Source organism: Henckelia pumila, chromosome 2 (assembly GCF_033568475.1).
Source record: "Henckelia pumila isolate YLH828 chromosome 2, ASM3356847v2, whole genome shotgun sequence".
Lineage (NCBI taxonomy): Eukaryota > Viridiplantae > Streptophyta > Magnoliopsida > Lamiales > Gesneriaceae > Henckelia > Henckelia pumila.
This window is the reverse complement of record NC_133121.1, coordinates 172,882,552-172,905,617: the sequence shown is the minus strand read 5'-3', so window position 1 is coordinate 172,905,617 and position 23,066 is coordinate 172,882,552. Positions and strand designations below refer to the sequence as shown.

The 23,066-nt window shown below is 33.5% G+C and overlaps 1 protein-coding gene and 1 non-coding gene across 2 annotated transcripts; one reads left to right on the top strand and one right to left on the bottom strand.

The window, feature by feature from the left end:
• Positions 1-1,288: 1,288 nt before the first annotated feature.
• Positions 1,289-21,463, bottom strand: LOC140878955 (uncharacterized). Its single transcript, XM_073282583.1, has 8 exons — positions 21,455-21,463; positions 16,028-16,182; positions 13,687-14,068; positions 12,926-12,965; positions 12,724-12,880; positions 12,009-12,149; positions 11,734-11,933; positions 1,289-1,317 (listed from the first exon to the last, which is right to left on the bottom strand). Exons 1-8 carry the CDS (start codon positions 21,461-21,463, stop codon positions 1,289-1,291), a joined length of 1,113 nt encoding a protein of 370 aa, XP_073138684.1.
• LOC140885805 (small nucleolar RNA R71) lies at positions 17,954-18,064 on the top strand. Its single transcript, XR_012151221.1, has one exon. It is a non-coding gene; the product is annotated as a small nucleolar RNA R71 (small nucleolar RNA).
• Positions 21,464-23,066: the final 1,603 nt, after the last annotated feature.

The window sequence follows — 23,066 nt, the reverse complement described above, 5'->3', positions numbered from 1 at the left end:
TATCTCGTCGAATTCCGATCTCATCAGCTAAAGAGCAAAAGAAAATTTGGTCTGGTAATTCAGCAGCAAGTATCTGGTGATAGACCGCAACGAAATACGGAAAAACAACTCGAGGATACCAGAAAGAGACGGAATAAACACACATCTAAAGGTAAGATCGCCTATATTCTTCAGAATCTAGTGAGCTTCAATCAATCTCAAAGACAATTTCTCTCTCTTCTCATGTCTGACGAATCCTCTAAAAGTCAAAATCTTCAAAAAATTTGATCTTTCCAATCAAAAATACGAAATTCTGCATCTAACATTTGTATACTTTGACTGTTTAGTCCAAGTCATCTTGATTCTCGACAGATAATCTTCATCTGTTCATAAATCTCAAAACAAAACTGGTCCCAAATTAGGTGACTCAAAAAAATCATCTCAATTCAATTGAAATTTTCATCTCTATTCGTACAACTCATCAAAATATGTCATTCAGATAATTATCTGACAGCTGTTGTTGTGCAAGAACTTCAAAGGAGTTAGCAACACTCGTCAACTAGTGCAAGAGTCAAGCACCATGCCCCTGATCTTCGTCACCCAGGATCAAGGAGTCTCATATCTTCCTCTAATTCGAACCATGGACCTTCAGGATCGGTACCATGATTTACCAAGTTTGGTAAAATAAATTGAGCATAAGAGATGGCATGGATCGCTCACCCTCACCTAGCCCAATCGAGCTATACAGATATTTGGCCGGTCCAACAATACAGCTCGGAAAAGCCTCTAAATCCAAATCGTCTGTTTTGACTGTCCGTCGTTCTGAGGACAACAACTGTACTCAGAGGTAATTGAATAACAAAGTCTCTTCGAATACTATGCCAAAATAAAGGTATAACAAAGATCTCTATCTGAAATGACCTAAATTTGGTAATCAGAAAATCCAACAAAAGTTCTGACAGAATATCCATCATCTGAACATGTCTGAGAATTATTCTGTACGGAAAACAATAGCAGATTTCATCAATCGATCAATCATAATCAGATAGCAACTCAAACTCAGACTAATCATAGTAGTCTCATGAAGAATCCATCAAAACGTGATCTCTATCCCATTCTAAACCAGAGTAAAATGTACAACATATCATCGGGTTGTTCTTTCTCTGCTTTCAACTGTTTACAGTTTACAAAAACGGGATACATACTTAGAACATCGTTCTTCATCTTCTTCTAATATAAGTGACTCTTAAATTATCGTATACCTTTCGATCCTCTGAAAGAATACTGAATAGACCGCAATGTGACAATCTCAAGATTCGCTGTCACCATCAGAATTATCTGGCACAAAAATATGCTTAATCACAATAAAGCATTAACACCAAACTGAATCTCAGACTGGTTCAGTTCTGACTTTTCTTCATCGAATTCTGTCAATCGAATCAAATCTCTGAACGATCTTGATCTTCTAAATCAATTCTGATTCGTCTCGAAGCAAAGTTATGATAGACCTCCTATCTTCTTTGAATTCTAAACCGGAAGTGCCGAATTCATCAATCAAGGAGACTGCCGATAGTAGATAAAATAAGAACAGATCTTTTGGCACAGAGCATCAGCTGCTGCATACAATCTCTCCGGATAGAATGGATTTCCAATCAGAAATTCCTCGGTACCTCTAATCATCTTCTATTTTTCATACTCAGTATGTACGGAAAAACCAGTACTACAGCTTCCAATATCAGGAAAGATTACGGAAATCTCCTCATAAGAAAATAGATTCCAGATCTTCTAATCAATAAGATCGCTGCGAGCTCAAAGTCCAGAATCAGACATTGAGTCTCGAGCGTCTTCAGCTGCCTTGATGCTCATGCTATAAGTGATTCTTCTGAACAAGAATATACCTCAAACCTAAATAAGAAAAAGTGCAAAGTACCTTAAGGTCATCAATACAAAAGAAAATAAAAGAATAATGAAGAGCTGATCAATCTCTTCTTCAATCAATCAGAACTGATCTAATAAGATTAAATCCAGACAGAAGAACATATTCTGTAGAGTAATCGGCTTCACAAATGATAAGAATTACTCAATAAATATGCGATAGAAACCCATAATATTCAAATCTCAGGTAAGGACGTCGATCTAGATCGACTCATATCAACTCCAGGCCTGAGGTGATCAACAGAAATTTCCATCTCCAGATGAAATGATCGAGGAAAGATAACTCGATCCCATCAGAAATCAGACGTCGATAGAATAGAATGCAACTGCTCGGCCCGCAAATCTGTACGATAATTCTTAGATGCTCTGCATGATTAGTATGATTCTCGTTCCGACAGGACAAGAAGATTGTCGATAAGAGTAGTTACGAATTCAACTAAATACCTCTGAAATATTCGGTTCTAAATTAATGAACACTCAATCTGAGTGAGGTCTAAGGAACACTTCCTCTCAATTCTCAACTGCGATGTCCTGATCTCAATTCAGAGTTATCTTCGATCTGACGAATCAGAGGCAATCCGCGGATCTCATCCGGATCAACGTCGGCACACTCTGTAACCACTGTTATATCGACCAATTAGGGTTACAATTCAGGACATCAACTGCAGCATCAATAATTCCTCCGCAAAATTTTGTAATAAAGGGTTCATCTACATAACAAATACCAAAGAATTCCTTGAATCGAGAATTCTTACTAGAGGATTCCCACTTGTCTATCGACTCGAGTTTGAATCAGAAAAATTTCTGCAATATTCCGCGGTTGCCCTGTTCTTGGTTAAAACAGTTCACCTGATAATAAAATCAAAATCTGATAACCCTAGTACCATACTATCCAGTCCAATCTTAATCCCATTAAATCAATGAATTGCGTCTATAGTAATCCAAAATCTCAAATAGGGAATGCATCAATACCTATCAACAAAAGAGAGAAAAACCAAAAATTCGAATGTTACCTGTCATATCATCTCCATGTGCAGCCCGAGTCTGCGAATCCTCATTAAGAGGAAAAACTAAAGTATGTTGAATCGGAGGTTGATTCATACTCGTATAACATCCTAGTTGAATCTGCTACGGCGGCTGAAAGGAATAAACCACAGAAGTTTTCCGCCCCTGCTGAATCATCGGTCCAAAAGAATTCTCTGACCGAGATCTAGCGGTATCACGCTGAGGGCATCTCCTCGTGTAGTGTTCGGTCTGATGACAGATATTGCAACTACCATAAATTTTCAGACAATGCTCAGTGAGGTGTCGACCTCCACAATTATTGCAAAATACTCCAGATGATGCAGAACTTTGTCCTGAACCAAATTGTCTCGATCCACTGGAGCTAGAAGAACTGCTCCCAGACTTCTTGAATTGCTTACCTCTTGGTTGCAAATGATCCATTGTGGTACTTCCTCTATATCCGGTCGATTTCTGGAACACGATCTGTCGAAGAAATTCAGATTTAAATAAACTCCAAGAAACAACCGTACCTTGATTTTCCAAGGCTCTCTTCCTTGAAATCCACCAACCTTTGGCCATCCCCTGAATTTGGTACACTACTAACCGAATTTGACGTTCACCGGTATAGTCAAGAGAAATCAAACAACTGATCGATTTCTTCTATCCAATTCTCGCAATCCATAACATTCTCATTACTCTTCAGAGTCGGTGGGTTGAACGACTGAAACCTCATCAAAAGTGCTTCCATCGGTGTGGGAGTGACATCCATTCTTTCAGTCGCAGAACAAAAACTGTTCGTTCAGGGTTCGCTCTTCTGAATGTTTCCTGATAAAAAATTCATCGAGGAAACATATCTCAAATTCAATAGAATTAGGGAACATATATCTCATTCTCAATAATCTCGTGTCCCTAATCTCCGTTTATAAAGATTTCATTCCATCTCAGAAATATTCAAATATGCAATTCTAATATCTCATGCTTTAATATTTAAATCACACAATAATGTAATTCAAATAGTTCATGGAGTAATAAATCATCCTCGCATGATATTTAAATACTCATTTAAATAACTCAATCACATGCGAGAATTCAAATCATGAGAACTTGATCTACCCCGCTCACTCTAATTCAATCCAAGATCTTATCTCTCTGATACCAGTTAAAGTGAGGACCTCGGTATAAAATATTTAATAAAAGAAATAAATAACATAGACGTACAACAATCCAAGGATGGACAAGGAAAAAAGCCAATTTTTTTTTATTTTTTAAAGTAGCATGAATAGTGCCCGCTCGATCCGTCAAGTTTGACGGATCGAGCCAAATTTTCTCTGCCCAAAAAGTTTTGTGAAAACAACATGCTCGCTCGATCCATGATTTATTACCGATCGAGCGAGAATTTATCTGTCTCAAAAATAAAAGTCTGCACTTCATCAACTCAAGGTAACACAATACCTTCAACTTAACACATGTCAAATTTAAAGCAATAAAATGATCCAACATGCTGAAATTACATACAAACTCCAACATACTTTCATAATATTCGATTCTACAACATATAACAAAAGTTCAAAGTCTATCATGCTTCGAATAGAAGTTATACAAACTTAAAATGAGACGAGTTCAACATGCTAATCGACTCTAAAGCAAGTCCTCACTTCTATCATCACAATCCCAATCTAGTCATGCTGCCTCTGACTTGGTCCTGCCCCACTTGTTGCCAAGAACACATTCAAATACAAGATAACAGCCGGATAATCCGGTGAGAATAATATTTCCAAAAAAGAGACATAACATAAAATTCATGTAATATATCAAATCTCGATATACATAAAAACAAGACAAACAAGTCAAGTAGTATATCAATAACTCCATTTGAAATGCAATAAAATGCAATGCATGTCTTTAAATCGGATTCTCATATCTGATAATCAAAGGAAACGGTTCTCTGCTCTTTTTGGGATCCCGAGGACAAAATATCACACAACTCACCGACTCTCCCGATCGAGGTGGAAGGTGCATATTTCAATCCTCTAGACTTTGGGGCATCTACAAAGAGTTGATCGACAAATGGTAGTAATTCCCTCACCAATTCCACTCGACTATAATCCCCAGAAAGTCTAATTATCCTGGGCCTTCTGTGCCCTCTAAAAACAACATAATAAGCTCAATATGAATGCAAGTGCTATTCAAAAAACAATCAAACATATAATTCAAGTGACATGAATGTATGTGATTCTTCTAGGACACTCGAACCAATCCGGATTTGAGTTAATCGTCCTATTGCATCTAATGTTGTCTTATACCTCTTCTTTGGTTCGAACTAGCTTCCAATCTCGATCAAGCTACACAAAAAGAATTCCAAATCAAAATTCTATTTTAATCGTAATTCAACGATGAAGGTAACTCAATAACAAACCTCAATCAACTCTATGATGATTCGAACTCTACGAATTCTGAACTCCACAATCTTCAGCCAAATCTGTACCGATATATAAAACAATCCAATATCAATCCATCCAATTCAAATTAATTCAAAAACTTAATTCCAACTCCTAAAAACCAAAATCTCAAACCGGCGGCATAACGGCTATAATTTGATCAACCGAAAACCACATACAACAATAAATCGATCCAAAACAACTTCCAACATCAACAAAATATCCAATAAAAATCCAAAAAATCTACAAACCCACATTTTCGAATATACTTACAAAAAGTATAACAAATCCGAATGATGTTTGTTTTTCGATCCGAATTCAAATAAACGATCTATCTTAGCTCAAGAACAACATATCCAAATTTCATCAAATTCTAACGGCATACAAAAATTGAAGTATATTGGATCGAAGAAAAACTTACTGTAGAACGGAGCTCTCGCAACCGTGATCGCTAATCTGTCTTCAAATTGAATTCTACCAGACGGATCGAGCTCGAAAGGAAATCAAAAAGCTCAAAGGGGCGTCCATGGAGGTTTGGAGAAGAATAAGGCATGAGGAAGGATGAGAGAATGAGGAAGAAGAAGTCAAAGTGCTTATAAATATCTATTAAAGTCAAGATTTTCACTTTAGTCCCTAAATTCTTCAAACATTGCAATTCAGTCCCTTATTGCATAACAATTAAATCCTTAAATTTCCTAATCTCCGATTATCAATCCGAATCTCCTATAATCTCTAATAAGCTAATTTTGGGGCATTACATAAATACTTTAAGGCCCGATAATTTTTTTGATGCGATGAATCAAGCCAAAGGAGCCAAAGCAGGTTTGATGAAACAACAAGGAGATCAGCTTGTATCTCAGCAACTGAGACAGTTTAAGAATCAGACTTCTCAGTTTCAGAATCACTCACCGAGATATGAGGGAGGAAGCAGTGGCAGTAGCAGAAGAGATCATTTTTTACCGAAGGGGAAGCAATTCAAGAAGCCAGGGAGCAGTTATTCTAGTTCCAGTGGCTCGAGGCAGTTTGGTTTTGGACAGAGTTTTGGTTCTTCAAGTATGTCTTGCAGCAAGTGTGGAGGTTGCCATCTCAGTGAGCATTGTAGAGGAATCTTTGGACGCTGCCGTATCTGTCATCAGACTGGACACTTTGCCAGAGTGTGTCTTCAGTGTGGTTTCGAGCAATCTCAGAGTGGAAGTTCTTCGAGACAGTTATCTCAGCCCGAAAGGCAGGCTTCTGCAGTTCACTCTTTTCAACCACAAAAATAGAATCGACAAGGAGGTAACCAAAATGTGAACCAACCTCCGAGAAAACAAGCACAAGTCTTTGCACTCACTGAAGATTAGGCTCAAGGAGCACCCAATGATGTCATAGTAGGTAATTGTTTCCTCTCGAGTTATCCTGCGTATGTGTTGATAGATACTGGGGCATCCCATTTCTTTATCTCTGAAAAATTTGTTATGCATTCTTTGCCTTCTGAGCCTTTTCCTGTTATAGTTGCTATTACTTCACCTTTGGGTGGAGGAATTGTTTCTGTGAGATTAGTCCAAAACTGTGAACTTCGATTTGAGGAGAATGTGATTGAACTAGACTGTATTGTACTTGGATTATCATATTTTGATTGTATTATTAGTATAGATGCTTTAACCAAGTACAGGGCTATCATAGATTGTTTCCAAAAAGTGGTCAGATTCACAACAGTAATGGCGGATGAATGGAATTTTTTCGGTAAGGGTTCTCGATCCAGGATTCCTTTGATATATGTTTTGTCGATGACCGATTTTTTACAGAAAGGTGCAGAAGGATTCTTAGTATATGCAGTTGATGTACTGAAATTTAGCCCTGAATTGGTTGATATACCAGTGGTTAGAGAGTTTGCTGATGTCTTTCCAGATGAGATTCTTCGATTTCCTCCAATTCAAGAGATCGAGTTCAGCATGGAGTTGATGTCAGGTACTCAACCTATATCGAAAGCTCCTTATCGAATGGAACCTGTTGAACTGAAATAATTGAAAGAACAACTCGAGGATTTGATCAGACCTAGTGTTTCACCTTGGGGCACTCCAGTTCTTTTTGTGAGAAAGAAAGATGGATCCATGCGACTCTGTACTGATTATCGTCAATTGAACAAAGAAACTGTAAAGAATAAATATAAATTGCTTTGAATAGATGATTTGTTTGACCCATTTCAGGGTTCATCTGTTTATTCAAAGATCGATCTGAGATCAGGATATCATCAGCTGAGAGTCCGAGAGGAAGATGTTTCTAAGACCACATTCAGAATGAGCTATAGCCATTTTGAATTTATAGTCATGTCGTTTAGATTGAAAAATTCTTGGGTCGTATTTATGGATCTTATGAACCGAGTCTTTCAGAAGTATTTGGATGAATTTGTGATTATTTTTATTGATGATATTCTTATCTATTCCAAGAATCGTACCGATCATGCAGAGCACTTGAGAATCATTTTGCAGACGTTGCGTGCTGAACATTTTTTTGCTAAACTGTCGAAGTGTGAATTTTGGTTAGATCGAGTTGTCTTTCTCAGTCATATTATCTTTGGAGATGAGATTTCTGTTGAACCTAGCAAGATTGAGGTAGTAATGAATTGTCCTAGACCGACATTTGTGCCCGAGATTCAAAGTTTTATGGGCTTAGCTGGTTATTATCGTAGATTTATCGAAGGATTCTCTAGTATTGCAAAGCCTATTACTCATCTAACTCAGAAGAATGCGCCTTTTGTCTGGACCAAAGCTTGTGAGGCCATTTTTGTAGTACCCCAGATTCCATTTTAAGATAATAATATGTTAAACATATCTAAGGGTTAGTAATTAACGAATTCCAAGGCTGAATCGGACTTCAGAACTAAGAATTGGGCTTCCAATGTTTGGGCCAGTTCATACGGTCCGAAGAGGACTTTGGACGATCCGAAGTCAGAAGTTTGGGGGCTCCGATTATGCCTTGTTGACTTTGGAGTTAAGGGGCGATCGGACGGTCCGAACTCCTTCAGGACAGCCAGGCAGGATTACTCAACCATGGATTTTGACAAGTGTCAGACATAAAGCACTTCGGACGGTCCGAACTCGCGATCGGATTTTTTGAACTTGACGTGTTCTGCATGCAAGCATTGATCTGGATCAGACGATCCGAACCCAAGTTCGGAGGACCCGAACTTGACCGATTTTGGGGTCTATAAATAGAGCTCATTCGAGTTCATTTTCAATTACGAATTCCGAGTTTCCTTCTTCAGTTATATAATGTGAGATTGCTACAACTTAAATTGTAATTCACCCAAGTGTAGGTTGTCTGCAAGTAATATACTCGTGAGTACGAGATCGATCCACGGAGAGGATGTTGTAAGTTTAATTTTAGCAATAATATATTATAGATAAAAATATTATTATAAAACTTCAAATACACAAATTATAAAATTGTCAAGGTTTCAAAGGTTCATTGTTGGTTTATTTAAGATTGTTTAATAAAAATAAATAAAAGAAACTAAAATAAGAATAAACATAAAAGAACAATGAAATATTTAAACAAGTATATCATATAATATAGTTCCCACTATATTAATATCAGTCGATATTTAATACATGGTACCCATAATATATATAAATGCATAAATATAAATTGACATAAAAGTAAATGTTAGATCAAATCACAATATTTCATTTAGAACAACCGGCAGAGCCACGCTATCGTCAAAATAAAATATATGATTTTATGTTAGATGCGATAAAGTAAATGTTAGTTGCGGAAAAGTAAATGTTATATGCGAGAAAGTAAATGTTAGTTGCGGAAAAGTAAATGTTAGTTGCGATAAAGTAAAAGTTAGATGCGAGAAAGTAAATGTTAGTTCAAATCACAATATATTATTTAGAACAACCGACAGTGTCACGCTATCGTCTAAATAATATATATGACTTTATTATAAATAGATACATATATTTATAGTATATAATTATTGTAGTATTTATTGTATCATATTTGACAACAAATCAAGGTAACCACATTCAAGGTACCAAGCATTTGATGTAAATAGATAACAACAAATCATCCAAAATTATACCTACAAATAAAGATCAATTAGTAAAAATAAAAATAGAAAAGAAAAGAATATACAAAATATAAACAATCTTACTTGACCAACAATGAAACCTTTTCACCTTGACATAAATAGATTTAGCTTTCCATTAACATGAAACTCAAGAATAAAGATAAAAGAAATTTCATACTTGAACTTGAGAAACTTGCACACTCAAACTTTTATTCTCACACACACAATATTTATTTTACAAATGAAGAATTCTCTACACTCTTGCATACTACAAAGCTTATACAACACATCTATTTATAGGCCAAATGAGAGCAAGAGTCCAAGGCTCATTAAATGTGAAATAGTAAAGTTGGTGGGTGCTTGTCTCCTTGAATGTCAATACCATGACCCAACTTTAATTGGCATGTTTGATGCCTTAGACCACCGATTCAGCCTTTCTTTTCAACATAGAACACGTAGGATATTTTGTGTAGATGTGTTTGGACAACTCATTCACCCCTTTTGGATAAAATATGAAATACTTATGATATTTTTACTCCAAGCTGGTCATAGTAAAAGTAAATCTATCTCCATTTTGATGTTTGATTATTTTGATCATCTTAATGAAGTTTTTGGAATTTCTTGTCTTCTACAAAGTTGAAGATGCCTCTTTTGTGATTCTACAGGTTTTGAGGTTACTCCATTATGACCTCTGTAGCTTGAGTAATTTTATTTTTACCAAACCTGCGCAAACCGTAAAATACAACATTTTAGTAAAACATTTAAATATAAACACATAACACTAAAATAATACAACTTCATAATTTTAATTAAACTTAAAATTTAAAACACACTTTTTAACATATAAATAATTACAAATTTTAAGTTTCATCACACCCCCACAACGGCTAATTACTAGTCCCTTAGTAATAAAATATCATAAAATATCATAAAATCACAAGTTAGATTTTTATTCCTTAATATATATATTCAAATTTGCAAACTTTGAAATTTTAAAAACACACTTGTGAGGAGATCATATGTTTATTTATAAATCTCATTATCAACCAATACATCAATATGTAATTGGATGGGCTATACATATATATTTCACACAATATCAAAATATTAAATATATATAATTTTTTTTTTTTTTTACATAAATATTTTCTAAAAACTTTGAGAATAATATAATTAAAAGGATAATAGAAATCATTTTCATAACATGTATATCATCAAGAATATTAATGTAAAAGTCTCAACTTCATATTCTCTCGGGTTAAAGTATTTCATATATAGCTGTTTTTCACTCATGGAGTTGGAAGAAATTATACACTCTTTGAAAATGGCTAGTAAAGCAGACAATCAAATAACCTAATATTGAAAATAAGATAGGATGATTTACAAAGAATAAACCCATTTTTTTTTTTGTTTTTTTGTTTTTTTGTTTTTTTGTTTTTTTGTTTTTTTTTTGTTTTTTTTTTGTTTTTGCTTGGCTGCAAAATTGTTTTTACATAATCAAATACCTCCAATAAACTTTGAAAATGTAACATTTTTTTTTCAAAGTTTATTTATTTTTTTTATTTTTTATGAGGTAAATCTATTACATTAATAATTATAGTAGAGATATTAATACTCTACAACTTTACAATCAAACTTCAAACAACTTTGCAGCCAATTTTCATTTTTCTTTTTTTTTCTTTTTTTTTTTCAAAATGGGTTTAATCTAGTAATCAACCATTTCTTAATAATCAATAAAAGCTTATAAGTTGTTTTCTCAATTCTTACCCCTCACTCACAAAATTTATGTGAGTAACTATTGAACTTTTACAAATTAATTCCCTCAATTATACATGTTATTATTTATTCAATCAATATCACTTTAATTATATACTCATAAAAGTTTTAGAAAATATGTATTTGAAAACACACAATTATATATTATTTATAACTTATATCCCATCAATTATATATTTTCTATTAAATTGATAAAAAGAAGAATAAATAAACATCTATACAAAAAGACTTCATTTTCTTAGTAGTTTGCAATTTAAATATATACGGAATATTAAAATCTAATCTATTGTGATAAGATGATAAATAAAAACTAATGCGTGTCAGGAGTTTTTGACTCCTTACTCTGCCATTGAAAAAAAAAAATAAATATTATTATAGAAATATATTTTTTTAAAAATTTTAAATTTTTTTTTTTTTTTTTTTTTTTAAGAAAAATAAAGAGTACATGATGAAAGAGATATCACCTGGAATTATTGAAGATGAGGAACAAACACAAACCATTTCATGACATGTTGAATCAATGATCCAGTTTTCTTTTCTTACTGGTTGGTTGAGACCAATTGATCTTTGTTATAGCTGAATCAGGTTGATGAACAAAAGCTTGGAGATCATCAATTAATTGGTCTTCATTCGAAGCAGAGATGAGCATCCTTCGTGAATTTTTTGAAATAAAATTTTGTTCCACGGCTACATCGAGAAAAGTCAACAAACCATCATAATATTTATTGATATTCAACAAGCCAACAGGTTTATTATGGATATTAAGTTGTGCCCAAGAAACAACATGAAAAATTTCTTCTAAAGTACCAAAACCACCAGGCAAGGCAATAAAAACATCAGAATTTTCTATCATTTTAGTTATTCTCTCGTACATTGATGAAACTTTCAACTCTTCCCCAACCGTAACACCTGTAATATTTCCTTCAGCTAAAGCTGTAGGAATAATACCCAAAACCTGACTACCTCCAAGATGAGCTGCTGTTGAAATAGATCCCATTAACCCAATATTGCCTCCTCCGTAAACCAAGTGAATTTTTCTCTCTGCTAAATTTTTTCCAAGATTAATTGCTGCATCAACAAATATTTCATTCTTTCCAGTATTAGAACCACAAAAGACACAAATATTTTTCAATTTTTGTGAAGAAGATCCTGTCATGTTTTTTTCTTTTCTTTTAAAAAATATAGAGAGAGTTGAGTGATTTTATAAGGAAAACAAGGAATAAGACAGAAATAGGAATACAGATGTGAACAAAATGATGAAAATAGTAAAAAAAAATAATATATAATAATAACATGCATGCGTATAAACAGTGATGTGATTGTGGCTCACAGTGTTCCTTCAATATTTATGAGTCGAGGGTTGGCTTACCATCCAATTTTCTTATAAATTGGCAAATAGGGTCTTTTTTAGTCAGATTCCCAAGACCATCACCATGACGCTGCGCTTGGAATAGTTTCCATAAACGGAGAAGTTAACCTTGTACATCTCCACTAGAATGCGTCTCAAGAGTCAATGAGATATCATCCAATGACTCTTTACTCAGCCCATTCTTAATGAAATCAATTTTATCTTCTCTATTTGTGGAAACATATCCCAAAGATCTGCATTGTCTATTACAAGTCCATCTGGCACAATTATGACAAACATCTAACCTTTTAGCCCTTCTTTTCTTCGCATAGGTACTTTTTCCTAGTCCAGACATATTTCGAACAAGTAAGAATTTTGGAACTTCACCACCTAATCGAACCTTGGCTTCAATTATAAGACGAATATCCTCCGGGATTCCTTTTTGCATAAGCATTCTCAATCTTTCACATCTGCCTTCATAAATCATTCTCAGAACTTTTTTAGAAACAGATGGAAAATATTTACCAAGTTTTTTGATAGCTTCATCCATAATATATATTTATATATATATATATATTCAATTATTTTGGGAAATTGAAATAAAACCGACTGAAAGTAGTCACGGAGTACCGTTATCCGCCACTTAACCGGGAAGTGAACTCAATTCTGCAAAAATAAAATAAAAATATAAGTAACAATTAAGTTGGATCATATAAAGGAATAAACTCTTCATTAAGAACTTCATTTTCTATAAACGGTTTAAGTCTTTGCCCATTAACTTTAAATACATTATTATTTTTAGGATTTTCAACATCAACAACACCATGAGGATAGACAAATTTAACAATAAATGGTCCAGACCATCGCGATCTAAGTTTTCCTGGAAACAAATGCAAGCGAGAATTATAAAGTAAAACTTTTTGTCCGATTTCAAAAGATTTTCTCATAATATTTTTATCATGAAATGCTTTTGTTTTATCTTTATAAATCTTTGCATTTTCATATGCATCATTTCTTAATTCTTCTAGTTCATTTAATTGCAATTTTCTTGATTTAGATGCATCATCTAAATTAGTATTAAACGCTTTAATTGCCCAATAAGCTTTATGTTCAATTTCAACAGGTAAATGACAATGCTTTCCAAAAACTAATCTATATGGTGACATCCCCAATGATGTTTTAAATGCAGTTCTATATGCCCATAATGCATCACTTAATCTTAAAGACCAATCTTTTCGATTTGGATTGACTGTTTTTTCCAAAATTTGTTTTATTTCTTTATTTGCAAGTTCAACCTGACCATTCGTTTGAGGGTGATATGGAGTAGAAACTTTATGTGTAATACCATATTTTCTTAACAACGAAGAAAATGATTTATTTATAAAATGACTTCCCCCATCACTTATTATAGCTCTAGGTATTCCAAATCGACTAAAAATATTTTCTTTCAAAAATTTTATCACAACTTTATGATCATTAGTTCTACATGCAATTGCTTCAATCCATTTTGAAACATAATCGACAGCTACTAAAATATAAGTGAATCCAAAAGATAATGGAAATGGACCCATAAAATCTATTTCCCAACTGTCAAATATTTCAATAATCATGATTGGATTTAAAGGCATCATGTTTCGTTTTGAAATTGAACCCATTTTCTGACAATTTTCACAAGATTTGCAAAATGAATGTGTATCTTTGAATAAAGAAGGCCAATAAAATCCACATTGAAAGATTTTTGCAGCTGTTTTCTTTGACGAAAAATGACCTCCACATGCCTCAGAATGACAAAATTTAATGACACTACTTACCTCATTGTCGGGTATGCATCGTCGAAAAATTTGATCAGGACAATACTTAAACAAATAAGGATCATCCCAATAAAATTTTTTGACCTCTTTCAAGAATTTATTTTTATCTTGTGAACTCCAATGAGAAGGCATTTTATTTGTCACAAGAAAATTTACAATATTAGCAAACCAAGGCATAGTAGTAGCATAAAATAGTTGATCATCCGGAAAATTTTCATTTATTGGTATTTCATTTTGAGATGATTCAGAAATTATTCTTGATAAATGATCGGCTACTACATTTTCTTTTCCTTTTTTATCTTTTATTACAAGATCAAATTCTTGTAACAACAAAATCCATCTTATTAATCTCGGCTTAGCATCTTGTTTATTTGATAAATATTTTATGGCAGAATGATCAGTGTAAACAATAGTAGTAGAACCAATTAAATAGGATCGAAATTTATCTAATGCAAACACTACTGAAAGTAATTCTTTTTCAGTTGTTGAATAATTGATTTGAGCACTATTTAAGGTTCTACTTGCATAATAGATCACATAAGGTTTACCTTCTTTTCTTTGTCCTAACACGGCTCCTACAGCATAATCACTTGCATCACACATTAATTCAAATGGTAAAGACCAATCAGGAGGTTGTAAAATAGGTGATGTAGTTAAAAGATTAATTATTTTTTTAAAAGCAGTTTCACATTCTTGAGTCCATTCAAATTGTGCATCTTTTGTTAAAAGATTTGAAATTGGTTTCGATATTATGCTAAAATTTTTTATAAATCTTCTATAAAATCCCGCATGACCCAAAAATGATCGAATTTCTTTGATCGTGTTTGGTGATGGTAGATTAGCAATAACATCAACCTTAGCTTTATCAACTTCAATTCCTTTTTCAGATATGACATGCCCTAACACAATTCCGGATTTAACCATGTAGTGACATTTTTCCCAATTTAAAACAAGATTTTTTTCTTCACATCTTTTTAAAACTTCTTCCAAATTTTTAAGACAGTTTTCAAATGAGTTTCCAAAAACAGTTATATCATCCATAAAAACTTCCACAAATTCTTCAATCATGTCACTAAAAATACTTAGCATGCATCTTTGAAAAGTAGCCGGGGCATTACATAAACCAAATGACATTCTTTTAAAAGCAAAAGTTCCGAACGGACAAGTGAAAGTAGTTTTTTCTTGATCTTCTAATGATATTGGTATTTGATAATACCCCGAATACCCATCAAGAAAACAATAATAAGGATTACCTGCCACTTTCTCTAAAATTTGATCTAAAAATGGTAACGGAAAGTGATCTTTTCTAGTTGCATCATTTAATTTTCTATAATCAATGCACATACGCCAACTAGATGGAATCCTAGCTTGTAATAATTCTCCCTTTTCATTTTTTATAACAGTGATGCCTGATTTTTTTGGTACTACTTGTGTTGGACTTACCCATTTACTATCCGAGATTGGATAAATAATTCCGGCATCTAATAGTTTTAAAACTTCATTTTTAACAACTTCTTTCATGTGTGGATTTAATCTTCTTTGTGGTTGTTGATATGTTTTAGCATTTTCTTCCAAATGAATTCTATGTGTGCAGATTAAAAGATTTATACCTTTTATATCTTGCAAAGTCCATCCAATTGCATTTTTGTGTTTTTTAAGTAGTGTTATTAAATCTTCTTCTTGTTTTGGTAAGAGGGTAGAAGATATTACAATAGGATATGTTTGATTTTCACCAAGAAAAGCGTATTTTAGTTCTATTGGCAAGGGTTTTAATTCAAGTTTTGGATGATCATTTTCTTTTACTTCTTCAAGTTCATTAATTTCTTCAAATAACTTTGATTTAAAAACATTTTTTGAATCAAAACTTTCCACTAAACAAACTTCAGATTGTTAATTTAAGTTTTTTTGGTGTATATTTTCTTCCACAATTGTTTCTATTGCATTATCATCTTCATCTTCATTAATACTTGGTTGTTTACATAAATTGAACACATTAAGTTCTAAAGTCATATTTCCAAAAGACAATTTCATTATTCCATTTCGACAATTAATTAAAGCATTTGAAGTTGCTAGAAATGGACGTCCCAATATTACTGGAATTTCGTTATGTACTTCTATTGGTTGTGTATCCAAGACAATAAAATCCACAGGATATATGAATTTATCGACTTGAACTAACACATCTTCTACGATACCTCTAGGTATTTTGATTGACCTATCGGCTAGTAAAAGAGTAACAGATGTAGGTTTTAAATCTCCCAACTTAAGCTTTTCATAAACTGAATAAGGAATTAAATTCACACTTGCTCCCAAATCTAACAAAGCTTTTTTAATTTTATTTTTTCCAATAATACATGAAATTGTTGGACAACCGGGATCTTTATATTTCAAGGTAGAATTATTTTGAATAATAGAACTTACTTGCTCCGTTAAGAATGCTTTCTTCTTTACATGCAATTGTCTTTTTACAGTACATAAATCTTTTAAAAACTTTGCATAAGAAGGCACTTGTTTAATAGCATCTAATAATGGAATATTTATTTTTACTTGTTTAAAAACTTCATAAATATCAGAATCATTTTTTTGTTTTTTATTATTAACTAATGCATGAGGGAAAGGAACATGTTTATTTGACTCACATATTATTTCAGATAATTTATCATCAACTTTCTTAATCTTAGGACTCAAAGTATCATCTTTCTCGAAAGTATCAAGATTTTCATCCTTACTCTTTGAGTTTGACTGATCTTTGTTTTCATCACTATATGGATCATTAACTATTTTACCACTTCTAATAGTAATAACAGATTTTACTTGATCAAATTTTTCTTGATTTTGATTTTTAGGATTAGGTTGTGGTTGAGATGGAAATTTTCCTTTTTCATGAATATTAAGTGCAGATGCAAATTTTGCAAGAGTTTCTTTCAAATCATTCATAGATTGAATGTTTTGAATATTGATAGACTCTTGCTTTTGAATGTATGCATGAATTTCATCTTCAAAATTTTTTCTTGGAGGTGGGATATAAGGAGCATAACCTTGATGATTTTGGTTATTTTGAAAAGGTTGTTGTGAAGGTTGTGCATTATTATCGTTCCTCCAACTAAAATTGGGATGATTTCTCCAACCAGGATTGTATGTTTGTGAAAAAGGATCTAATGTTGGTTTTTTAAAATTGTTAACATAATTGGCTTGTTCATGGAGACATTCTTTAAATGAAGGCAAAGTAGGACAATTTTTTGTAAGATGATCATGTGCGTCACATATATGACAAACAATTTCTTGAACACTTTTTAATTGATCACTCTTTTTCATTTCTAATGACTCGATTTTTCTTGCTAAAGATGCAAGTTTAGCTTGAACATCTACATCATCTTTAAGATGATAAATACCACCCCCATTTGTTGAATTATTGGTTTTACTTGGTGGTTCAATTGAGCCTATATTATCCCAATTTTGAGCATTTTCTGCTAATGACTCCAAATATTCCATAGCTTCATTTGGGTTTTTATCTTCAAAAGTTCCATTACACATGAATTCTATCATTTGCCTATCTTTAGGTATTAAACCTTCATAAAAGTGAGAAACTATTCTCCATATTTCAAAACCATGATGTGGGCATGTATTAAGTAACTCTTTATATCTATCCCAACATTGATAAAATGTTTCCCCTTGTTTTTGAGAAAAAGTTGTAATTTGTCTTTTAAAAGAGTTTGTTCTATGGGAAGGAAAAAACTTTTTTAGAAATTGTTGTTGCATTTCTTCCCATGATCTTATTGAACTTGATCTCAAATTTTGCAACCATGTTTTAGCTTTATCTTTTAAGGAAAAAGGGAAAAGCTTTAATCGAACAGTATCCATGCTACAATTTTGATCATTATAAGTGTTGCAAACCTCCTCAAATTCTCTTAAATGCAAATATGGATTTTCAGAATCTAAGCCATGAAAATTTGGTAAAAGTTGAATGACTTGTGGCTTAAAATTGAAATTAGATGCATCAGGAGGAAAAACTAAACAAGATGGTGTACTAGTTCTTATTGGATTCATATGGTGCCTAAGTGTTCTTGATTGTTCATGTTCTTGATGATGATTATTATTATTATTATCATCTTGATTATTAGAATTATCGTCCATGTTTAAAATATTTTCAGTTACTCGAACAAGTCTACCACTTTGTTTACGACTCCAAACAATCATACAATAAAAAACAACATACTATTTACATAATAACAAAATTAAACTTAATTTATACCTCCCCGGCAACGGCGCCAAAAACTTGCTACAACTTAAATTGTAATTCACCCAAGTGTAGGTTGTCTGCAAGTAATATACTCGTGAGTACGAGATCGATCCACGGAGAGGATGTTGTAAGTTTAATTTTAGCAATAATATATTATAGATAAAAATATTATTATAAAACTTCAAATACACAAATTATAAAATTGTCAAGGTTTCAAAGGTTCATTGTTGGTTTATTTAAGATTGTTTAATAAAAATAAATAAAAGAAACTAAAATAAGAATAAACATAAAAGAACAATGAAATATTTAAACAAGTATATCATATAATATAGTTCCCACTATATTAATATCAGTCGATATTTAATACATGGTACCCATAATATATATATAAATGCATAAATATAAATTGACATAAAAGTAAATGTTAGATCAAATCACAATATTTCATTTAGAACAACCGGCAGAGCCACGCTATCGTCAAAATAAAATATATGATTTTATGTTAGATGCGATAAAGTAAATGTTAGTTGCGGAAAAGTAAATGTTATATGCGAGAAAGTAAATGTTAGTTGCGGAAAAGTAAATGTTAGTTGCGATAAAGTAAAAGTTAGATGCGAGAAAGTAAATGTTAGTTCAAATCACAATATTATTTAGAACAACCGACAGTGTCACGCTATCGTCTAAATAATATATATGACTTTATTATAAATAGATACATATATTTATAGTATATAATTATTGTAGTATTTATTGTATCATATTTGACAACAAATCAAGGTAACCACATTCAAGGTACCAAGCATTTGATGTAAATAGATAACAACAAATCATCCAAAATTATACCTACAAATAAAGATCAATTAGTAAAAATAAAAATAGAAAAGAAAAGAATATACAAAATATAAACAATCTTACTTGACCAACAATGAAACCTTTTCACCTTGACATAAATAGATTTAGCTTTCCATTAACATGAAACTCAAGAATAAAGATAAAAGAAATTTCATACTTGAACTTGAGAAACTTGCACACTCAAACTTTTATTCTCACACACACAATATTTATTTTACAAATGAAGAATTCTCTACACTCTTGCATACTACAAAGCTTATACAACACATCTATTTATAGGCCAAATGAGAGCAAGAGTCCAAGGCTCATTAAATGTGAAATAGTAAAGTTGGTGGGTGCTTGTCTCCTTGAATGTCAATACCATGACCCAACTTTAATTGGCATGTTTGATGCCTTAGACCACCGATTCAGCCTTTCTTTTCAACATAGAACACGTAGGATATTTTGTGTAGATGTGTTTGGACAACTCATTCACCCCTTTTGGATAAAATATGAAATACTTATGATATTTTTACTCCAAGCTGGTCATAGTAAAAGTAAATCTATCTCCATTTTGATGTTTGATTATTTTGATCATCTTAATGAAGTTTTTGGAATTTCTTGTCTTCTACAAAGTTGAAGATGCCTCTTTTGTGATTCTACAGGTTTTGAGGTTACTCCATTATGACCTCTGTAGCTTGAGTAATTTTATTTTTACCAAACCTGCGCAAACCGTAAAATACAACATTTTAGTAAAACATTTAAATATAAACACATAACACTAAAATAATACAACTTCATAATTTTAATTAAACTTAAAATTTAAAACACACTTTTTAACATATAAATAATTACAAATTTTAAGTTTCATCAGAGATATGCACTTGAGGGCTCTATCGGTTATTATAAGACGTTCTGGAATAACCAAGGAATGATTATAGTCATCTGGAACTAGCGACTTCAAAGGGCTTATTGTGGATGAAGGTATGGTCCGGGAATCTATTTAAGTTTTGGGAGTACTTATTTTCTTAGTTAAGGCTTATAGAACTTGTGTAGTGATACGGTGAACTTTTGAATATAGTCTTGGAACCTAGGATCCTACTAGATTTGAACTAGCCTAGAGGTATATACACATTGACTGAGATTGCCAGCGAGTATACATGTTTATATATTGCATTTAATTGGCATTATTATGTGGAATGATATATGTTTTACCACTTTCTATATTCATATGTCTTGTGCACATACACGTTGAGCCTACCTTGTTATACATGATTATAGAACCTCTTAGCTCTATACTTGATAGTCTGTCATTGAGAGTACCGCGACGGCGGGGACATGTATGTCTGAATACTCTAATGTACTAGACGAGTGTGGTTGTACCCAAAGGTTGATCCGTGAGGTTACAGCACTCATGTGGCGCCTGTACTGAACATGACTTATCAGATGACCCTTTACCAGTCATCACGGTTGCATGCATTATATACATATGTTTACTCATGTTTATGTACTGGGCGTTAGCGCTCACGTCCTAGTTGTTATCTTGTACACCCTATTCCATGGGGCAGGTCGCAGAATGGACGGAGCCGGTAGTTTGAGGCAGGACTAGGGAGATGGAGCTTTTCAGGGGATTTTATACAACAGGATTTTTTAAGCTGTATAATGTTTTAGATAGTTGTACTTTAAGTTTTTCGATATGGTTGTATCACTACTATAATAAGCATGTATATTTTTTACTAAGATTTGTTTTTATGGGTTCTTTTTCCACACGTTTTACTCTGTTAAGCATTCATGCTTTATTAAGTTTAATGCATGCTATTAGTTGCAAGATAGTAGGTGATTTAATGATGGGTTACTACATTTTTTGTATCAGAGCATGCATAGATTTTGGGATTAGTACTTGGGATTTAGACTAGTCTTGGTAATGATTGTGCATTTGGGATTTTAATGTGAAAATCTTTTCTGATAATGGTTGATGGAGGTAACGAGAGTAATGGTAGTGTTGGCCAGGGAGGTGGTCATCAGCATCATCACCATCGCCATCATCATGTGGATCGTTATCTTCCTCACGAGGGTAGACGTCGCTATACGATCAATAAACTTCTGCAGGTAGCACCGAAAACATTGATGGGAGGCGAGAATCCTGAGGAAACGAGGAACTGGATGGCCAAGATCGAAAGTGCTTTTTGTGCTATCGAGTGTACAGAGGAGAAGAAGATGGAGGTTCTAGAGTTTGTAAGATGGACGTGCATGCTTATGGTGGGATGCCAAGGCAGCTCAGGCACATACTGAGAGAGGACAAGTGACTTGGGAGGATTTTTGTCAGCAGTTTCAGAAGTTATACTTTCCTCCAGCTGTCCGTCAGGCGCGATCAATGAAGTTGATTACGGTGAGACAGAAATCTATTACTGTTGATGAGTATCAGCGGAGATTCATTGATCTGCTACCTTACAGTCCCCATATCAATGAGAGTGATGCGTCCAAGTATGATATCTTTTTACAAGGCTTGAATCAGGATATCTATTCATAGGTTATTGTCTGTGATGATCCGACATCTTATGAGACTCTGGTTAATCGATGCAGTCAAGTGGAGAACAGCAATAGGTGGACACTGTTGATGATTCCAGGACATCGAAGTGGATCTCTTGGGCCTAAGGCTCAATTTGTTGTGCAGTATGGTACTATGTCTTCTTCTACTACTACTTCATCTGGATCTCGTCGTTCACGAGATATGTTCCAGTTTGGAAAAAAGAAGAAGAAAGATGAATTTCGCATCCACTGTGGTGGGAAGCATTCTGCAACTTCTTGTCGGAAGGCTTCTGGTGCATGTTATATTTGCGGTGAGCAGGGACATCTGCGAAGATATTGTTCTCAGCGTATGGGAGATGCGAGTGGATCTGGATCACATATGGGATCTCGAGCTTCTAATCATCCAAGCCAGTAGCTAGCACCACCTAGTTCTACTAGTTTCCATCCACACAGGCAAGGGCAGGTATTTGCTCTGTCTCAGGAGCAGGCTACTGAGGGAAGCGATCGCATGTTGGCAGGTACCTTTTTGTTATGTGGTATTCCTGAACTTGTTTTAATTGATACTGGAGCATTGCATTCCTTTATTTCTAGTCGCTTTGTTAAGAGACATATGTTGCCTTATGTATCATTAGACTTGGATTTAATTGTATCTACTTTGCTGGAGCAGGAGGTAGTAACTAAGCGTCTAGTGATGGGTTGCCTTCTAGAGTTTGAGGGTCACGTGTTGTCTGCTAATCTGATGATTCTAGCGATGGCAGAATTTGACTGTATTTTGGGAATAGATATGCTGACTTTGTATCACGCTACTGTGGATTGTTATCAGCGTCTGGTACAATTTCATCCGGATGAGGGTGATAGCTGGTACTTTTATGGTAAGGGAGCATGACCTCTGATGCTACTTGTATCGGCTCTGAAGGCATGTCATGTCTTAGAGTCAGTTAGGGAGGGCTACCTCATTTATGCAGTTGATATGTCCATGAGTAGTCCGAGTATTGATCAGTTACCAGTTGTCAGCGAGTTTCATGATGTATTCCCTAACGAGATTCCTGGTTTTCCTTCGGTTCGAGATGTTGAATTTGGTATTGATCTAGTACTAGGAAAAACGCCTATATCCCAA